The sequence below is a fragment of the Aulonocara sp. 'chitande type north' Nkhata Bay genome, linkage group LG7, assembly GCF_057382095.1.
Source record: "Aulonocara sp. 'chitande type north' Nkhata Bay isolate Kocher_YH1m ecotype deep benthic linkage group LG7, A_spYH_male_GT1.1, whole genome shotgun sequence".
Classification (NCBI taxonomy): Eukaryota; Metazoa; Chordata; class Actinopteri; order Cichliformes; family Cichlidae; genus Aulonocara; species Aulonocara sp. 'chitande type north' Nkhata Bay.
Window position 1 is genome coordinate 23,661,449 of NC_141350.1, and position 16,223 is coordinate 23,677,671.

General features: G+C 43.3%; 1 protein-coding gene across 4 annotated transcripts in view; it reads left to right on the forward strand.

The window, feature by feature from the left end:
• Positions 1–16,223, forward strand: part of lrrk2 (leucine-rich repeat kinase 2) — a 32,347-nt gene that overhangs the window by 14,183 nt on the left and 1,941 nt on the right. For 2 of the 4 annotated variants that reach the window (XM_086299529.1, XM_086299530.1), the window contains exons 19-49: positions 495–759; positions 1,270–1,458; positions 2,682–2,797; positions 3,016–3,088; positions 3,745–3,938; positions 4,029–4,279; positions 4,385–4,533; positions 4,745–4,838; positions 4,955–5,141; positions 5,232–5,413; positions 5,510–5,733; positions 5,833–5,960; positions 7,716–7,934; positions 9,043–9,244; positions 9,440–9,528; positions 9,976–10,163; positions 10,242–10,396; positions 10,497–10,628; positions 10,976–11,155; positions 11,263–11,409; positions 11,548–11,660; positions 11,921–12,111; positions 12,311–12,471; positions 12,660–12,830; positions 13,089–13,189; positions 13,425–13,637; positions 14,119–14,324; positions 14,438–14,510; positions 14,618–14,808; positions 15,097–15,249; positions 15,702–15,919. In XM_086299529.1, coding sequence (XP_086155655.1) covers positions 495–759; positions 1,270–1,458; positions 2,682–2,797; positions 3,016–3,088; positions 3,745–3,938; positions 4,029–4,279; positions 4,385–4,533; positions 4,745–4,838; positions 4,955–5,141; positions 5,232–5,413; positions 5,510–5,733; positions 5,833–5,960; positions 7,716–7,934; positions 9,043–9,244; positions 9,440–9,528; positions 9,976–10,163; positions 10,242–10,396; positions 10,497–10,628; positions 10,976–11,155; positions 11,263–11,409; positions 11,548–11,660; positions 11,921–12,111; positions 12,311–12,471; positions 12,660–12,830; positions 13,089–13,189; positions 13,425–13,637; positions 14,119–14,324; positions 14,438–14,510; positions 14,618–14,808; positions 15,097–15,249; positions 15,702–15,919 — 5,155 coding nt within the window. Of the gene's footprint in view, positions 1–494; positions 760–1,269; positions 1,459–2,681; positions 2,798–3,015; positions 3,089–3,744; positions 3,939–4,028; positions 4,280–4,384; positions 4,534–4,744; positions 4,839–4,954; positions 5,142–5,231; positions 5,414–5,509; positions 5,734–5,832; positions 5,961–7,715; positions 7,935–9,042; positions 9,245–9,439; positions 9,529–9,975; positions 10,164–10,241; positions 10,397–10,496; positions 10,629–10,975; positions 11,156–11,262; positions 11,410–11,547; positions 11,661–11,920; positions 12,112–12,310; positions 12,472–12,659; positions 12,831–13,088; positions 13,190–13,424; positions 13,638–14,118; positions 14,325–14,437; positions 14,511–14,617; positions 14,809–15,096; positions 15,250–15,376; positions 15,505–15,701; positions 15,920–16,223 lie in introns of those variants that run through there. The other 2 variants (XR_015130294.1, XM_086299531.1) reach the window with 2 other exon arrangements.

Consider the following 16,223-nt stretch of genomic DNA (forward strand, 5'->3'; position numbering starts at 1 on the left):
ATGTTGGAACGCTAGGTGTTCCCAGGCATGACAGGATGTAATCTCTGTAATCTCTCCAGCAATCTGTGGGGCAACCATCAGGTTCTCCTTTCAGTCGGATATTCCTACAAAACCTACAAAGGGAGGTGCCCAGGAGGAATCCTGTCTGTGTGCCTGAACCTTTTCAATTAGCTCATTTTAACACAAAGGAGCAGGAAGTCCACTGTGAGCTCCTTCTGGATGTCCAGGCTCATCGCCCTTTCTAAAAGGCTGAGCTGATCTTATGGAGGAAACTTTTTTCGGTGACTTGCATTCGTGATATCATTCTTAGAGTAAGGGGTTGAGACATGGATAAGACTGGAGTTACTAAAGAATTTTTTGGTACAGTGTTTGATGATACTTAAGCTTCATTACTAATAATACTAGCACTCATGTGTTTTTCAATTCCCAGTCATGCTCGAATAATCTGTAATAAGACAATCAGTTCAGTCTCGATCATGGCCTGTCTTTTTCAGGTCTGTGAGAGAGGTGGACCTCTGGAACTGGTGGAACTCTTGTTAAGCCGAGGCTGCCACGAGCAGCACCTCCGCAGGGCTCTGGCTGTGAGCGTGAAGAGGGGTGACGGGCCCACAGTCATCCAGTTACTTGGCCGTCTGGGTCTGGACCTCAACAACAATGCCCTGTGCCTGGGCGGCTTCAGGCTAGGCCGTCTGGATGCTGCCTGTCTGAGCCCCCTGCTGGCCGAAAGAAGCAGAACTTCCAGTCTACGCTACAACAACAGTGAGGAAGAACTGCTGAGTTTTTACATTTTATATCACAATTTTATGTTTGTTTGTTTTTTAGATAAAACAAGGAGTTTGAATGTAATCATTTATATAGAGCCAAATCCCAACAAAGACCACCCCCGCGCTGTCTGCTTAGAGACACTGGTTTTGATGCTTTTTCATTCCACTATGATAAGATCACTTATCTTGACGACATAAAAGCCTGGATATGCTCGCAGGTTATCCAGATGTCATGTGATTCCATGTAGCTGTGCATAATCCACAGCAAGAGAAATATTTGCAGTGTTTTTTTTTAAATATTACTACCTAAGGGAATAAGTATAAAGTGAAAAGTAGCAGCACTCGCACAGAACCATAACAGAACCATAACAACATATCTGACACACTAAGGATGCTCTCTGTTCTTGGAAACTCTGATGAGGATTTTATTGGATGATGGGAAAAAAGCTGCAGAGGAAATCGATTCAATTAGCAGCTCTAATTTGAATATCTTTGTGTCTTCAAGCTAAGGGCACGAGTCTGGCAAAGTACATCCAGTTTCTCCAGAGGTCCAAAAGTGTGAGCTGTCCCCCTCGGTCAGTGACGGACCCATGTTTGACCTCTGGCTACATTTCTGATGAGAGCGACGACTCCAGCTTCAGCTTTACCTCTTTGGAAGACGGCCTGGTTTTCAACGATGACATGGAGAGTGATGGTAAAGGGATGCTGATTTTCACCTGCCTTTCTTAAAGAGGGCATTTCAGCTTCATATTCTTGAACTCTGTAGCTATATAACACTGTAGCTTCTCCCATTCCCACTGCCCATAACCTAGTTTTGTCTGATTAGTGCTCCTCATAAACCAGAGTTGTCAACAACATTGTGTGTGGGCTGCTGTGCTCACAGCCAGAGTTTTGTGCCTGGGTTATCTATTCCAGTAACATTATACAGAGCCAAGAGTAGAAAATATTATCCTAATATTATCTAAAACGGACTTGGAGCACTACTTGTACTTCTCTTTTAGATAACTTCCAGCACGGGCAACAAACAAGACACGTAACTGACACTTGATTATTAGATTTGCATGCTGTTCAGAGAGACTGTATAATTCTAACATTGCTCTAAGTAGCAGTAATCGGTTGCACTGTAGTGGCATTGTTCTCCAGCAGCGTTGTTGTTTTCTCAGAACTACAGCTGAACATTCTGTACATGGAAATCCTTCATTTTCCACTGCCAGAGTAATTCATTGTACATGTATGTTTTTACTTGCGATTAGACTCGGCCTATTTGTAGTGAAGTGGCGGTGTCTCAGTGACCCATTCGTTCAGTTTGCAGTGACCTTTTGCCTCAAAAGGAGGTCTCACATGGACTCGATTAAGAACTACACATTAAAAGCACATCTGTAAATGATCACCAGTGTCTCACACTATGAGCACATGGGCATGTTTAATGAATGCATGGAGTGTGCTGCTTTGTTCCCTGACAGTTTAAGATGCAACAAGCTAATATGGTTCAGTCAAACAATTTCAATCTTTCATGTGATTCAGGGGCAGCACACAGAAACAGCTCTGTATAGCATTATTGTTACTTTAACCTTCAGATCAATCTATCGACCTTGAAGGAGAGGTCAGAGGTCAAATGTGACATTATATTTTGGATATTTATACAATACTAATACAGTAAAATGCACACCACACTTGTAAGAATTACAGTTTCTTAGAAACCTTTTTTGAGCTACAGTGTCTGCAGACAGAACGAGACACAAACCCGACCAAAAACACAACCTCCTTGGTGACAGCAGCAAGAGAATACGGCTTCTAGTTGGCAACAATTTCATATCGCATGACGATTGGTACCCTGTAAAAACGATTAGGGTTCAAATATACTGCAAGTGTATTGAATAAGCACTCATGTTTTACTGCGTGTATCTTTTTTTATAGGAAGCGATTCGCTGTCTGGCGCTCTTTCTCCAAAGCCGTACAACAATTCATCAGAGGAGCTGAGGGGGGAATCCTTAAGGAGGAAGCAGGGCCGCCGCAGACATGCCAGCGCAGAGGTAAGAGCTGTTAAAAGACATTTGGTATTTTATGCTTTGGCCCTAAAATTTAACTTGTCATCGCCGTTTTTTTTTGTTTTTTTTAATCGCTTTTTAAAGTATGATCCTAAAAATGTCTTTTCTTGGACTCTGAGATTTACTTCCCTAAGCAGTCCCTTCTTTTGTAACAGTCTCTGCTATAACTCTGATATGAAGCTTTCTTGTGCTCGTATGTCCAGAGTGGTCAGACTGAGACTGAGCACACTGAGCCTCTTCGCAGAAGATATGGACGGAATAGCTCGAGTCAGAAAGGTATCTGAAAAATCTGATCTGTGATCTTTGATATTTGTCTCTCCTTTGTTTTTCTTCTTTGCCTCTTCTTTTCTTCGATAACTGATCCTGTTTTTAATGATATAAAATCATATCGCTAGTTGTTACATGGACAACAGCAACTTATTCCATGAATTCATCTTATTTTTTTGGATAACACTTCCGTTTGTGACACTAAGATATCCACATTTGAAAGGATGCTGGAAGCATGTACACCTTCTTAAAGACATCACGTAAAATAAGGAATATTGAAGAGCAACAGTCCCACGAGCTTATGGTCTTAGTCACGAAATGTCGTGAAGGGACTGCCCCCGTCATCACTGACCAAAGATTATTTCTGTAACTATAAAACCACAGCGTGCTGCTGCTATGTTTTGTGTTGCAGCAGTTTGTCTTTCACACGCTGTTGTGTTTTTGTTTGTCCACACTGTAAAAGACTTACTGAGTGCAATGGTGGCGCTGTGACAGGTCAACAGGCATGACTCCTGGTCCACACCTAGCTACTTTTTTCAAGTGTGTTTTTCCAGCTCTCTATCATACCTGAAGTGGATCTGGTGCTCTTGTGTATTGGTTTTAATTGGATAAAAGGTATCTAAGTAATGAAACTATTGCTTTTGCTCTTGTTATCGCCTTGTCAGTGCTGGGGTCTGCCGAGAACTCTGCTGCTCTGCCGAAAGAGAAAGAGAGGATCCACCTGCTGGACTTATCTGGGAATGAGCTGGACTCCCTGTCCTGTCTCAACGATGGCTTTGTCCAGCAGCAGCTGTGGCATATCCACCGTCTGGACCTGAGCTATAATTGTCTGCTCAAGTTTCCCTCTGAACTCTGCTTGGTAAGGTCTGCATTCGATCTGCACTAATAAAAAGAACTAAAAGATAAAAATATGGGCTACATTTTTTTTTCTTTCTGTTTTTTGACTCAGAGTTTGAAGAATTTGACTCGACTAGACCTGCAGGGGAATCAGCTCCAGTCGCTGCCACAGGAGCTGCTGTCTCTGCCCTCGCTGAGCATGCTGAACGCCTCTCGTAACTGCGTTGGCCCCCAGCTGACCTTTGACCCTGCTGTTACCTGTCCATCACTGAAGCAGCTCAACCTTTCATTCAACAAAATCACCACATTCCCTTTCGAGCTGGGCCGCAACCTGCATACGCTGGAGGAGCTTTATATGGAAGGGTAGGGTTTTTAAGGAAATTGATAGTTTTACATCAAACAATCTTATCGTGGATCCACAAACGTCATTTGCAGAATTGTAAAGACGATTTTTTCTTTTCTTTTCAGAAACTGTATCACTGAGCTGTGCACACCTCTTTGTCTGCCTGAGATTAAGTTGCTTGATGTGAGCAAGAACAGCGTGGAGAATATTTCTGCAGATTTCCTGAGCAGCTGCCCCAAACTGGAAACCTTTAATGTCTCTATGAACAAACTCCGTGAGTATTACCAACTGACTGATAAATTCCACACTAATTCTTTCACCATCAGTTCAGTCTGGGTAGTATTTTACTATCTAAACATACAGTGAAAAAAGAGCTTCATGCTACAGGTTTCATCAGACGTTTTTAATTTAGAGTTATTCAAGAATGATTGATTTGTATTTATATCATATTTTTTAAAGTAGAAACATTATTTTGTGTTCTCCAGGTTCCCTGTCCCGTCTGCCAGCTAAGGTTATGACACTAAAACTTGCAAACAATAGCTTTGCATCAATCCCCGAGGCTGTACTTGAACTTCCAGTGTAAGCCAGATCCTCACCTTCTGTTCTTATATTTTAATTCAAAAGTTCTATCAGTAATAAAATTGTAAAAAGCCTCAAAGATTCTGATTCTCTACTTGCACGATCCGTCCTGTTAGGTTACGGTCAGTCGATATGAGAACCAACAGCATCGTTGTCCTGCCTGGCCCGGCGTCCTGGGTGTCCAGCATCATCAGAGAGCTGATGTTCAGTCAGAACTGCATACAGACTCTGGATCTCAGTGGACCTATCCACAAATGGACCAGACTGGAGAAACTCCACCTAAGTGCCAATAGGCTCACTGAGGTAAAAGAGAGCGTATACAGCACTTTCTAGAATGTAAACAACACATTGTTGTAAAGGGTTGTCTTTGAGGGTTGTGCTGTTTGCATTCAGATCCCCCCCCAGATTGGCTTGTTGGAAGGCCTGACTTCCCTGGATGTGAGTCATAACACTAACCTGCGCTCATTCCCAGATGAAATGGGAAAACTGAGCAGACTGTGGGACCTGCCACTAGATGGCCTTCAGCTGCAGCTGGATCTCAAACTCATTGGCAGCAAGACAAAAGACATAGTCAGGTCAGGCGGGGTTGACATTCTGCTGCTTTTTTGTTTGTTTGTTTGTTTGTTTTTTATGTTATCTTGTATAAAGAACCATATATACTCTCCTGTCAGGTTCCTTCAGCAGCGGCTGAAGAAGGCGGTGCCATACTATCGGATGAAGCTCATCGTGGTGGGGAACGCAGGAAGTGGAAAGACCAGCCTGATCCAGCAGCTGATGAAGCTAAAACGCTCTCAGCTGAACTCAAAACAGACGTCTTTTGGCATTGACGTCCGCGACTGGACCGTCAGGGAAAGAGACAAGAAGAAAATGGTGTTGAATGTCTGGGACTTTTCAGGTTGGCCCTCTTGTAAAATCTGAAAAGATAAATTGACATTTGGATATCTTATTACACCAGCTGTGATTTTGAGGCCCTACCCGTATGTTTACCCCACAGGTGGAGAGGAGTTCAGTGGTTCTCACCCTCACTTCCTGACGTCCAGAGCTCTTTACCTGGTAGTTTACAACATCAGCAAGGGAACTAGTCAAGTGGATGCTCTCAAACCTTGGCTCTTCAACATCAAAGTAAATCTAGTCATAAGAAATAAAAGTCTGTGAACTTGTAATCATTCTCCTGGCCTGATCTGAGCTGAGTCTGCAGTAGGGCAGCATTTACAGTGGGGCAAAAAAGTATTTAGTCAGCCACCGATTGTGCAAGTTCCCCCACCTAAAATGATGACAGAGGTCAGTAATTTGCACCAGAGGTACACTTCAACTGTGAGAGACAGAATGTGAAAAAAAAATCCATGAATCCACATGGTAGGATTTGTAAAGAATTTATTCGTAAATTAGGGTGGAAAATAAGTATTTGGTCAATAACAAAAATACAACTCAATACTTTGTAACATAACCTTTGTTGGCAATAACAGAGGTCAAACGTTTACTATAGGTCTTTACCAGGTTTGCACACACAGTAGCTGGTATTTTGGCCCATTCCTCCATGCAGATCTTCTCGAGAGCAGTGATGTTTTGGGGCTGTCGCCGAGCAACACGGACTTTCAACTCCCGCCACAGATTTCCTATGGGGTTGAGGTCTGGAGACTGGCTAGGCCACTCCAGGACTTTCAAATGCTTCTTACGGAGCCACTCCTTTGTTGCCCGGGCGGTGTGTTTTGGATCATTGTCATGTTGGAAGACCCAGCCTCGTTTCATCTTCAAAGTTCTCACTGATGGAAGGAGGTTTTGGCTCAAAATCTCACGATACATGGCCCCATTCATTCTGTCCTTAACACGGATCAGTCGTCCTGTCCCCTTGGCAGAAAAACAGCCCCATAGCATGATGTTTCCACCCCCATGCTTCATAGTAGGTATGGTGTTCTTGGGATGCAACTCAGTATTCTTCTTCCTCCAAACACGACGAGTTGAGTTTATACCAAAAAGTTCTAGTTTGGTTTCATCTGACCACATGACATTCTCCCAATCCTCTGCTGTATCATCCATGTGCTCTCTGGCAAACTTCAGACGGGCCTGGACATGCACTGGCTTCAGCAGCGGAACACGTCTGGCACTGCGGGATTTGATTCCCTGCCGTTGTAGTGTGTTACTGATGGTGACCTTTGTTACTTTGGTCCCAGCTCTCTGCAGGTCATTCACCAGGTCCCCCCGTGTGGTTCTGGGATCTTTGCTCACCGTTCTCATGATCATTTTGACCCCACGGGATGAGATCTTGCGTGGAGCCCCAGATCGAGGGAGATTATCAGTGGTCTTGTATGTCTTCCATTTTCTGATGATTGCTCCCACAGTTGATTTTTTCACACCAAGCTACTTGCCTATTGTAGATTCACTCTTCCCAGTCTGGTGCAGGTCTACAATACTTTTCCTGGTGTCCTTCGAAAGCTCTTTGGTCTTGGCCATGGCGGAGTTTGGAGTCTGACTGTTTGAGGCTGTGGACAGGTGTCTTTTATACAGATGATGAGTTCAAACAGGTGCCATTCATACAGGTAACGAGTGGAGGACAGAAAAGCTTCTTACAGAAGACGTTACAGGTCTGTGAGAGCCAGAGATTTTCCTTGTTTGAGGTGACCAAATACTTATTTTCCACCCTGATTTACGAATAAATTCTTTACAAATCCTACCATGTGGATTCATGGATTTTTTTTCACATTCTGCCTCTCACAGTTGAAGTGTACCTCTGGTGCAAATTACTGACCTCTGTCATCATTTTAAGTGGGGGAACTTGCACAATCGGTGGCTGACTAAATACTTTTTTGCCCCACTGTAAGTTAACAGTTCATCTGGATATTTTAATGTATCTTCTATTCATTTGTTTATTTTCTTCAGGCAGTAGCACCGCTGTCTCCAGTCATTCTAGTGGGAACCCATACAGATGTGAGTGAGGACTCACAGCTGCAGAACTGCCTGAGCAAAATCAGACAGGAGCTCCTGACCCACCAAGGCTTCCCTATTATCAGGGATTATTACATGGTCTCAGTCTGTGAGGACTCAGATGCCATCGCCAGACTCCGCAAGGCCATTGTCCGGGAGGTCACCAGCTTCAAGGTAAAAGGAAACATAAGGAGACTAAGGAGATCATCTTTTTGGAATAATTCAAAAAGATGATCTCATATCATCCTTTCCTAACTGCTTCTCTTTGACCTCGATGGAAATCATCATTAGGTCAGGGAAAGGTGCAGAGGTTAGGCATAGCAAACTCATGCCTAACTGGGATTTCTGTGTGTGTGAAAAGACAAAAACAATACATAAGCTTCATCAAATGAATTAATTTGTCAGGTCTTTGAGCTGTGACTTTAAGCATGAGGAAGTGAATCGGAGGTGTCTGTCTGCTGGTTCAGGTGCAGGAGGGAACCAGTTAGAGAGACACTCAGAGTTTGTTGAAGAAAACCTGCCGGGGAGCAGGTGAAGTTCACGGTGACTGAGTTGTTAGCTAAACCTGCTTCCTGGAATAAGCCATTGGTCAGCTCTTTACACGTTTCCATGGTGGAGCAGTTTGTAATTGCGTAACTCTCCTCTGGAGTCTCTCCAGTCTCTTGAAAGCCACACAGTCAGCAGCTGTACCCAGTGTTTAAACTGGAAGTTTGCGCTGCTCTTACTTGTCATTATTGAAAACACTGCTTGGGTCTTTGTATGTGAACTGGCACATAGGGAGTAGATTGCCCTGCAAATTCACACTAATTTCCCCCACAATCTATATGAAATGTAAAATTCCCTCAATTCATCTCTTGAACTAACTAATTAAATAATATTCCTAAAGGCTGCAAAAAATGAATGGACTTAATTGTACAGAACCTTAAATACTCTCCGTTCAATCAGTAAAGCTCATAATCCTCATTTAGAGAGCGTATATTCTAATAATTTCTTTAAATAATGCAACAAGTTGAGAAAAACCAGATCTTATCACTGCAGATTAATGGTCATAGTTTAGCTGTGCAACAGTAAGTTATGCAATGAAATTAAAAACACACTTCTAATTATCATTTACATGATCTGCACCACTTTGTCAATTATGTTAAAGGGATTTCACGAATGACTGGATGGTCTGACTACGAACTGTGGGATGACATTATCTCATCTCATTTCATATACATACTCCAGTTTATTCTGTGCCAACGGAGGTAATGAAGGCATTCATATCCTGTTCCCCTCATAGATACAAGACCAGCCTGTGATGGGTCAGCTGGTGCCAGACAGCTACGTGGAGCTGGAGCGCCGGATTCTTCAGGAAAGAGCCAGGGTTCCTCCAGAGTTCCCTGTCCTCAGGCACCATGAGCTCCTGCAGCTCATCCAAGACAGTCAGCTGCAGCTGGAGGAAGCTGAGCTCCCTCATGCCATCCACTTCCTCAGCGAAGTCGGTCAGTCTGAATTAGGCTAATAAAGCAAGCACTTTTCAACTGAATTTTTAGTTTTGAAAATAAAATAGCAGCTTTGCCTCAGCACTTTCACACTCACACAGTGATATCCTGCAGAGTAGCTTGGATATCCAGCTTGAGTGTGTTTTCACTTTGCGTCTCCATCTGACAAGTTTTGTTGCATCTTTGTCACTGCAGGTGTTCTATTGCACTTCGATGATCCTGCACTTGAGCTTCAGGAGCTTTACTTTATTGACCCACAGTGGCTATGCAGTGTCATCTCACAGGTAGCCCTTCTTGTTATGAATCACATGCATTTGGTTTTGTGGGGTTTTTTTTAGGTTTTTGAGAAAAAGAAAATAGTTTATTCATCCCAAAAGTTGGAAATTACTGTGTTAAAGCAGCAAGAACAGAGACAAACCACAGTTGAAAATTAAAAAACAAAAAATAAAAAATAAAAAAATAAAAATAAAAAAAACAAAAACAAACCACAGTTCTAATTAAGCTCCTAAAATGAGCTTAATTAGAACTTTACAATCTAAATATGACCCAATAAAGGGATTCAATCTTGAACCTTAAGGTGGTAAAGACTTTCTGTATTTGTCCTTCTAGCATCATAATATGACGACAATGATGATGATGATGAGGAGTTAGAGAGAGGTTTGGAACTTGGAGGATGGCCGTGTGAGAATTGTTGAATGCACAGATGCTTGTGTTATCTTTCCTCTGTGCAGAAACTGACCTTAAAGAGCTGTGGCTACTGGGAGCATCCTAAAGGAGTGGTCCAGCGCTCTGTCGTGGAAAAGTTTCTGTCTGAGACGAAGTGTTTCCCGAAGAGTCACCTGACACAGTTCTTGAAGCTGCTGGAGAAGTTTCAGATTGCTCTTCCGTTTGGCGAGGACCAGCTGCTGGTACCCAGCAGGTAGGCTGTGTCTTTGTGGAAATACAAGCAACAAATAACTGCTTCACACACGCTAACCACTCAACCCATAATCCACAGCTTGTCCAAACACAGACCCGTCATAGAACTGCCTCACTGTGAGAACTCTGAGGTGATCGTCCGACTGTATGAGATGCCGTACTTCCCCATGGATTACTGGTCTCGGCAGATCAGCCGCCTGCTAGAAACATCCTCCTACTTGCTTTGTGGAAAGGGTAAATTAAACATACACCAGTACATCAGTTGACTTCTTCAGTGCAATATTTAAAGAAGCCAATTGTTAACTGAATGCATTTCACACTCTGTGCTATCCAGAAAAAATGGTCCGACCCAACCGGATCTACTGGAGGAGAGGAATTTACCTGAACTGGTCCCAGGAGGCGTACTGTCTGGTGGAGGAAAATCCCTCCAGCTGTGTCAGAATAACCGTGCCCGCATCATGCAAAGGTGCTGTAGTATTTAAGGATGATAATTATCCTGAAATATCCAGTGTTTGAAAGCAATAAAAAGACAATGACCACAGAGAGCTGAGGCGAGATCGGACGAGCTCAGGGTGGTGTAACTCTATGGTGGTGTTACAGTTAAATGAAACTTCCATTTGTGGGTTAGTTACAATGAACCTTCATAAAAATGGCTTAAAAAAACACACATTATCGGCATTACCAACACTATGACATCCAGGGCTGAAAATGCATTACAGTACTGATAATTATTACTATGAGTTGTGGAGGTGTCTGCGATTGTTGTCTTAACAGTTTTCACTCCTTTGTAAGCCCTCATTTGCATTCCCCCAGGCCGGCTGCTGCTGGGTCAGGTGGTGGATCATATTGACTCCCTGCTGGAGGAATGGTTTCCCGGCCTGCTAAACACCGACATGCACGGCAGTGGAGAAGCTCTGCTGAAGAAGTGGGCTCTGTACAGCCCAGAGGATGGGCAGGAGTGGAGGAAGATTCCCCTGGAAGACATTTTTACAGGTGTGTGCACTAAAACATCAGCACTTGTATTGTTTCCTTAGTCAGGTCAGTTTTGTATTACTGTCATGGATTCAAGAAGTCTAAAATGATAACTTTGTTGATTGTAGATTTCTTGCGAGCGAGCGCAGAAAATCGGCCCTGCACTCTTCCCGTCTTTCAAACAGCCCCTGATCTGTTATTGAGTGACCAGCCTGCAGGAACAACACTTGACAGTGAAGAACTGGATGTAGATCTGTCTTTAGAGAACAGACTGGGTACGGCTGTGTAATGTCCCGATAATTTCTGTTTTTTATGAAAAAGCAGATTGTTAAAAGCACCATTTTTAATTTTGAACCTTCTTGTTTTAGTTTCATTTTTGTTTCTTAATTCTTTCATATTGGTTTTGTTAACAGGGGACGGTGGCTTTGGAACTGTCTATCGAGGCGTCTATAAGAACGAAGACGTAGCTGTGAAGATATTCAACAAGCATGCTTCTGAGCTTTACATCTACAGACTCCTCAGACAGGTACCACTGAAACTTTGCTTACCAAAGTCCCAACATTCCTCTTCCTAACATCTCTGTGTCAAAGACACCTGTGTTTTCACTGTCCTTGTGGCTCAGCAGTGATTAGACATCATACATTGTTTCAGCAGGAAGAGTTGCACATCTACCTGACCTCTGTGTCTTTTGTATCTTTAAGAAATGACAAATGTCACCAGCCATTTCAGAGCTAAACTTTTGATGCATTTTGCCTTCATCGATTCACATTTCTCCCTGTTTTTCAGGAATTAGTCGTTTTGGGCCGCCTCCGTCACCCCAGCCTGGTGACCCTGCTGGCAGCCGGCTCGACTCCTCAGGTCCTGGTGATGGAGCTGGCTCTGCGCAGCTCTCTGGATTCCCTTTTCGAAAACAAGAACGTTAGCTTCAACCAAAAGCTCCAGCACAGGATTGCCCTGCAGGTGGCTGATGGGCTCAGGTAGAACGAAGAGCTGTTGACATGTTATCTTAACCCAGCATCAAGAAATTCTTCACATAATCATCAACTAATTTTAAGATTGTGTTTTAGATTTTAACCACCATAATAACTTTAAATATCTCTAAATCAGATTTAAATGCTCGTGTAAAGTACAGAAATCGACTTACCTGCTGTTTCTTTGTCAAACCTGTGTGATCAGGTACCTTCACTCAGCCATGATCATCTATCGGGATCTGAAGCCTCACAACATCCTCCTGTTCAACCTGAAGACCGACTCTGACATCATCGCCAAGATCACAGACTACGGCATCGCTCAGTACTGCTGCAGCATGGGAGTAAGAAGCTCTGAGGGGACAGCAGGTCAGAGTCCAAAGTGCCTGTTTTTTGGGTTTTTTTTTTTCAATTATTATTTCATTGATCATGCGATCAGAATATTAAATTATTTTTAAAATCAGATTTTGAAGACATATTTGTCTTTGTGTTGTTTTTTTTTTGTCCACTTTGATTGGACTGCTTTATGATGTTATACTGTTATCAACTGATTACAGGTTTCCGAGCTCCAGAGGTCGCCCGAGGTAATGTGATTTATAATCAGCAGGCTGACGTGTTCTCGTTCGGCCTGCTGCTCTACGACCTGATGACCCGTGGCGAGCGCATTTTAGACGGCATGAAGTTTCCCAGCGAGTTTGATGAAATTGCAGTTCAGGGAAAGCTGCCAGGTGGGAATGCGACAGTTCACCTATAATCACTGACAGTGAATGTTAAGAAAAAGAGAGCCACCTCAGACATGGTACTAATAATGACCACGTACAAGTAACTAAATGCTTGACATTAAAGCCACATTAATTTAAAAGAAGGCAAAGTAGTACTCAGTTTCTATACTAGTATATTTGAATTGGATTTGCATTATATGTGTTGTTTTATATATTTCACAAGTTAAAGAGAATTCACTGAAGTGTGCATTACTTCTTCTACAGATTCAGTAAAACACTACGGTTGCTCACCTTGGCCCAGCTTTCAGGTTCTAATAAAGGAATGTCTGAGGGAGAGCCCACAGGATCGACCCACTTCTGCTCAGGTTAGGACCCGCAGACTGTGTAACCAGCTTGTTCACCTTTTCTATCTGAGAAAGGTGATGGTGGTGGTGCCACCGCCCCCTAGTGGCATTAAAGTGGATACTATGTAACAGAAATGCAGAAGTGCAAGCAGCAGATTTAAATTTAACTCGATTATGATTTTTAGTCCTACTTGAGTGATACACAATTAAGAGGCTTTTGTGTGTGTGTCTGTGTGTGTGTGTGTTATGGGTGGAGGTGTTTGACAGGTTGAATTCAGGTGAAATGCTGTGTCTTATGAGGGAGCTTGTGGTTCCCGGGGTTTTGAGTGCCGAGTGCTTCATTCTGAGCTCTCGCACCGCCGACAGCAATTCTTCCAGCCACCGGGTCTGGCTTGGTGGAGGCAGCAGGACCCAGAAGAAGGGATCCATCACAGCTGTGGACCTGAACACCAACACGGTCGCTACACAGGTACTGATACACAATGTTAATGTGGCAGAGGGCTGCCCCTCCCTGAACCTTGTTCTGCTGGAGGTTTCTTCTTGTTAAAAAGAAGTTTTTCCTTCCCACTGTTATCAAGTGCTTGCTCAGAAGGAGGGTCAGCTGATTGTTGGGGTTTTCTCTGTATTAGTGTAGGGTGTTTGCTTTACAATATAAAACACCTTTCCGTTGGGCATCTTTCTTTGCCTTTAGACAATAATTCTGATGGCAAAAGAACCAAACGGGACAGGCGAAAAAAAGAAACAAAAACAATATAAAACACCTTGAAGCAACTGTTACTGTGATTTGGTGCTATATAAATGAAACTGAATTGAAAGTTTTTGATTTCACACGTTTGATGCAATTTAATTCATTTAGCGTCTTGTTTCTTTACATCTTCTTTGAGATCTCATACATTATAATCCCTGTAAAAATGATTCTCTTATCATGGAATTATAATTTGCATTCACAGGCTGGTTCATTCGAGGTCGACACCAGTCCCGTCCTGTGCCTCGTGACTGTCCAAATCCCAAACGAGGACAGCGATTGGCTGGTGGCAGGCACCCAGTCTGGCTCTTTAGTGGTCATCAACAGTCGAGACACGTCGACTTGGCACCACCTGCAAAGGGTCACCGACGCCGTCACATCACTGTACTTCCACGTACACCCTCGACGCACGTAAGCATGTGAAAAAGTGCACTGTGAACTGCTGCAGTTCCGGTTTAGGTCGTATTATAACCACTTCTATATGTTCCCTGTTGATCTCTTTTTTAAAATTTGTTTGTTTTTAGTCAAAGAAAGAATTATTTGCTGGTTGGGACAGCAGATGGAATTCTTAGCATTTATGAGGACTCTGTGCTCAAGGTAAGTATTCAAGGATAAAGAAAAAGCCCTTTTTTGATTGTTTAACGGCTGATATTCTGATACATGCTAATTGTGCACATTTATCAGCTGGAATTCTTGTTTTTTAGCAGGAGAACGGCCAACCGGTTAAAACGCTCAGTGTGGGCCACGTCAACACTCCGGTCATGTGTTTGGGCCAGTCGGTGCATTCACTGGACAGCAGGTCTGTGTGGGCCGGCTGCGGATCCAAGATCCTTTCCTTCACCACTGACTATGATGTCTGCAAGTCCATCGACACAAGACCGAACCTCTTTTCTCAGTAAGTCTGTGTGGGAATGTCAGGCAGCTCGTTCTGTAAACAAATGCATATATATGATATATTCCAGCTCCATTTACATAATATATGAATGGAGTGTCGTTTTCAAGGTGCTATGAAGATTAGAAAGTATGAAGTGTGATCAAAATGTTTCAGGAGTTGTCTTTTAAAAAGACACAAAACACGTGGAAATGGTCATGTGAATGTCTCATCTGGACTTCTTTACAACTGATTGCGTAACAGCAAAATTCTGTGTCTTTGTGTGTTCGTGTGTGCGCGTACGCCCTTCAGCCAGCAGCGGTCACTGGGGAGCGAGGCGTGTGTGTATCGTATGGTTGTGGATAAATACGTGTACCTCAGCAAAGCCAGGACAACAACTGTTGAGGTTTGGGACAAGAGGAGCGAGAGGATGGTGGACTGTATTGACTGTGCTCAGATTATTAGGTACGCTCGCACGTGACACACACTGACATACGGAAATTTTTCTGCAGTTACAAAGTCGCAGTGACTGTTAACTTCCACTAAATAAAACTGTATTTTTCTACTCCATGTCTTTGGAGTATGAATGTAGTGCATACAGACATACAGCAGGCCCCCTCCAACCAGAGGGAACAGCAGAGGCAGATCTCTTGCATTATTAGCTGCAGACACTGACTGAATAAACAGTGAGAATGAGAACACAGGGATCAGAAACAAAAGGTAAAAGATGATGCAGAGCAGCCCACGGTTTGAAATTAACGTGCGATTTTGAAAAGACACCAAACATTACCGAGCACTTAGCAAGAACATTAACTGAGCAGGAAAACTGCAGGTGACTGTTGTCAGTCTGTTTTTCAAAATTCAGATAGTTTTCCACACAACAGCAGCTGCATGCTAATGCCATCCGTTCCCCGCAGACGTGACAGAGGCGGGCACGGCAGAGAAGCTGAGCTGCCCTCTGAGGCGTCGCCCTCCTTGGCCACAGTGAAGGCCCTGCTCTTGCCAAGCGCCGCCATGCTCTGGATCGGCACTAGAAGGGGCCACCTGCTGCTACTGGAGCTCCCCAAACACCAAATTCTGCAGGTCATGGAGCCCCACTGTGATTCTCTCCGCTGTATGGCATCTGCACTCATACGTGGGTCCTTTTTGTTTTTAGTTTGACCTTTAATTTCATGCCACTCTCCTGGCAGATTAGCAGATCCGCACGGTTCCTGGTTGGTGTGGATGTATTGTTACAGTAATAATAATAAAGCCAACCACAGCATTCATTTAATGGAACAGAAGCGTCATACATTTATGCACCTTATATACTTGCTGATGTCGCTCGATGTTGTTGTCTAAAATTGTATATTAAAAGTGGAAAAATATTTTGTGGAACAGCTCCCTCATCAGTGCACAGATATGTGCTCATGTGCAGGGCGTCTGCGGTCCAATATCTT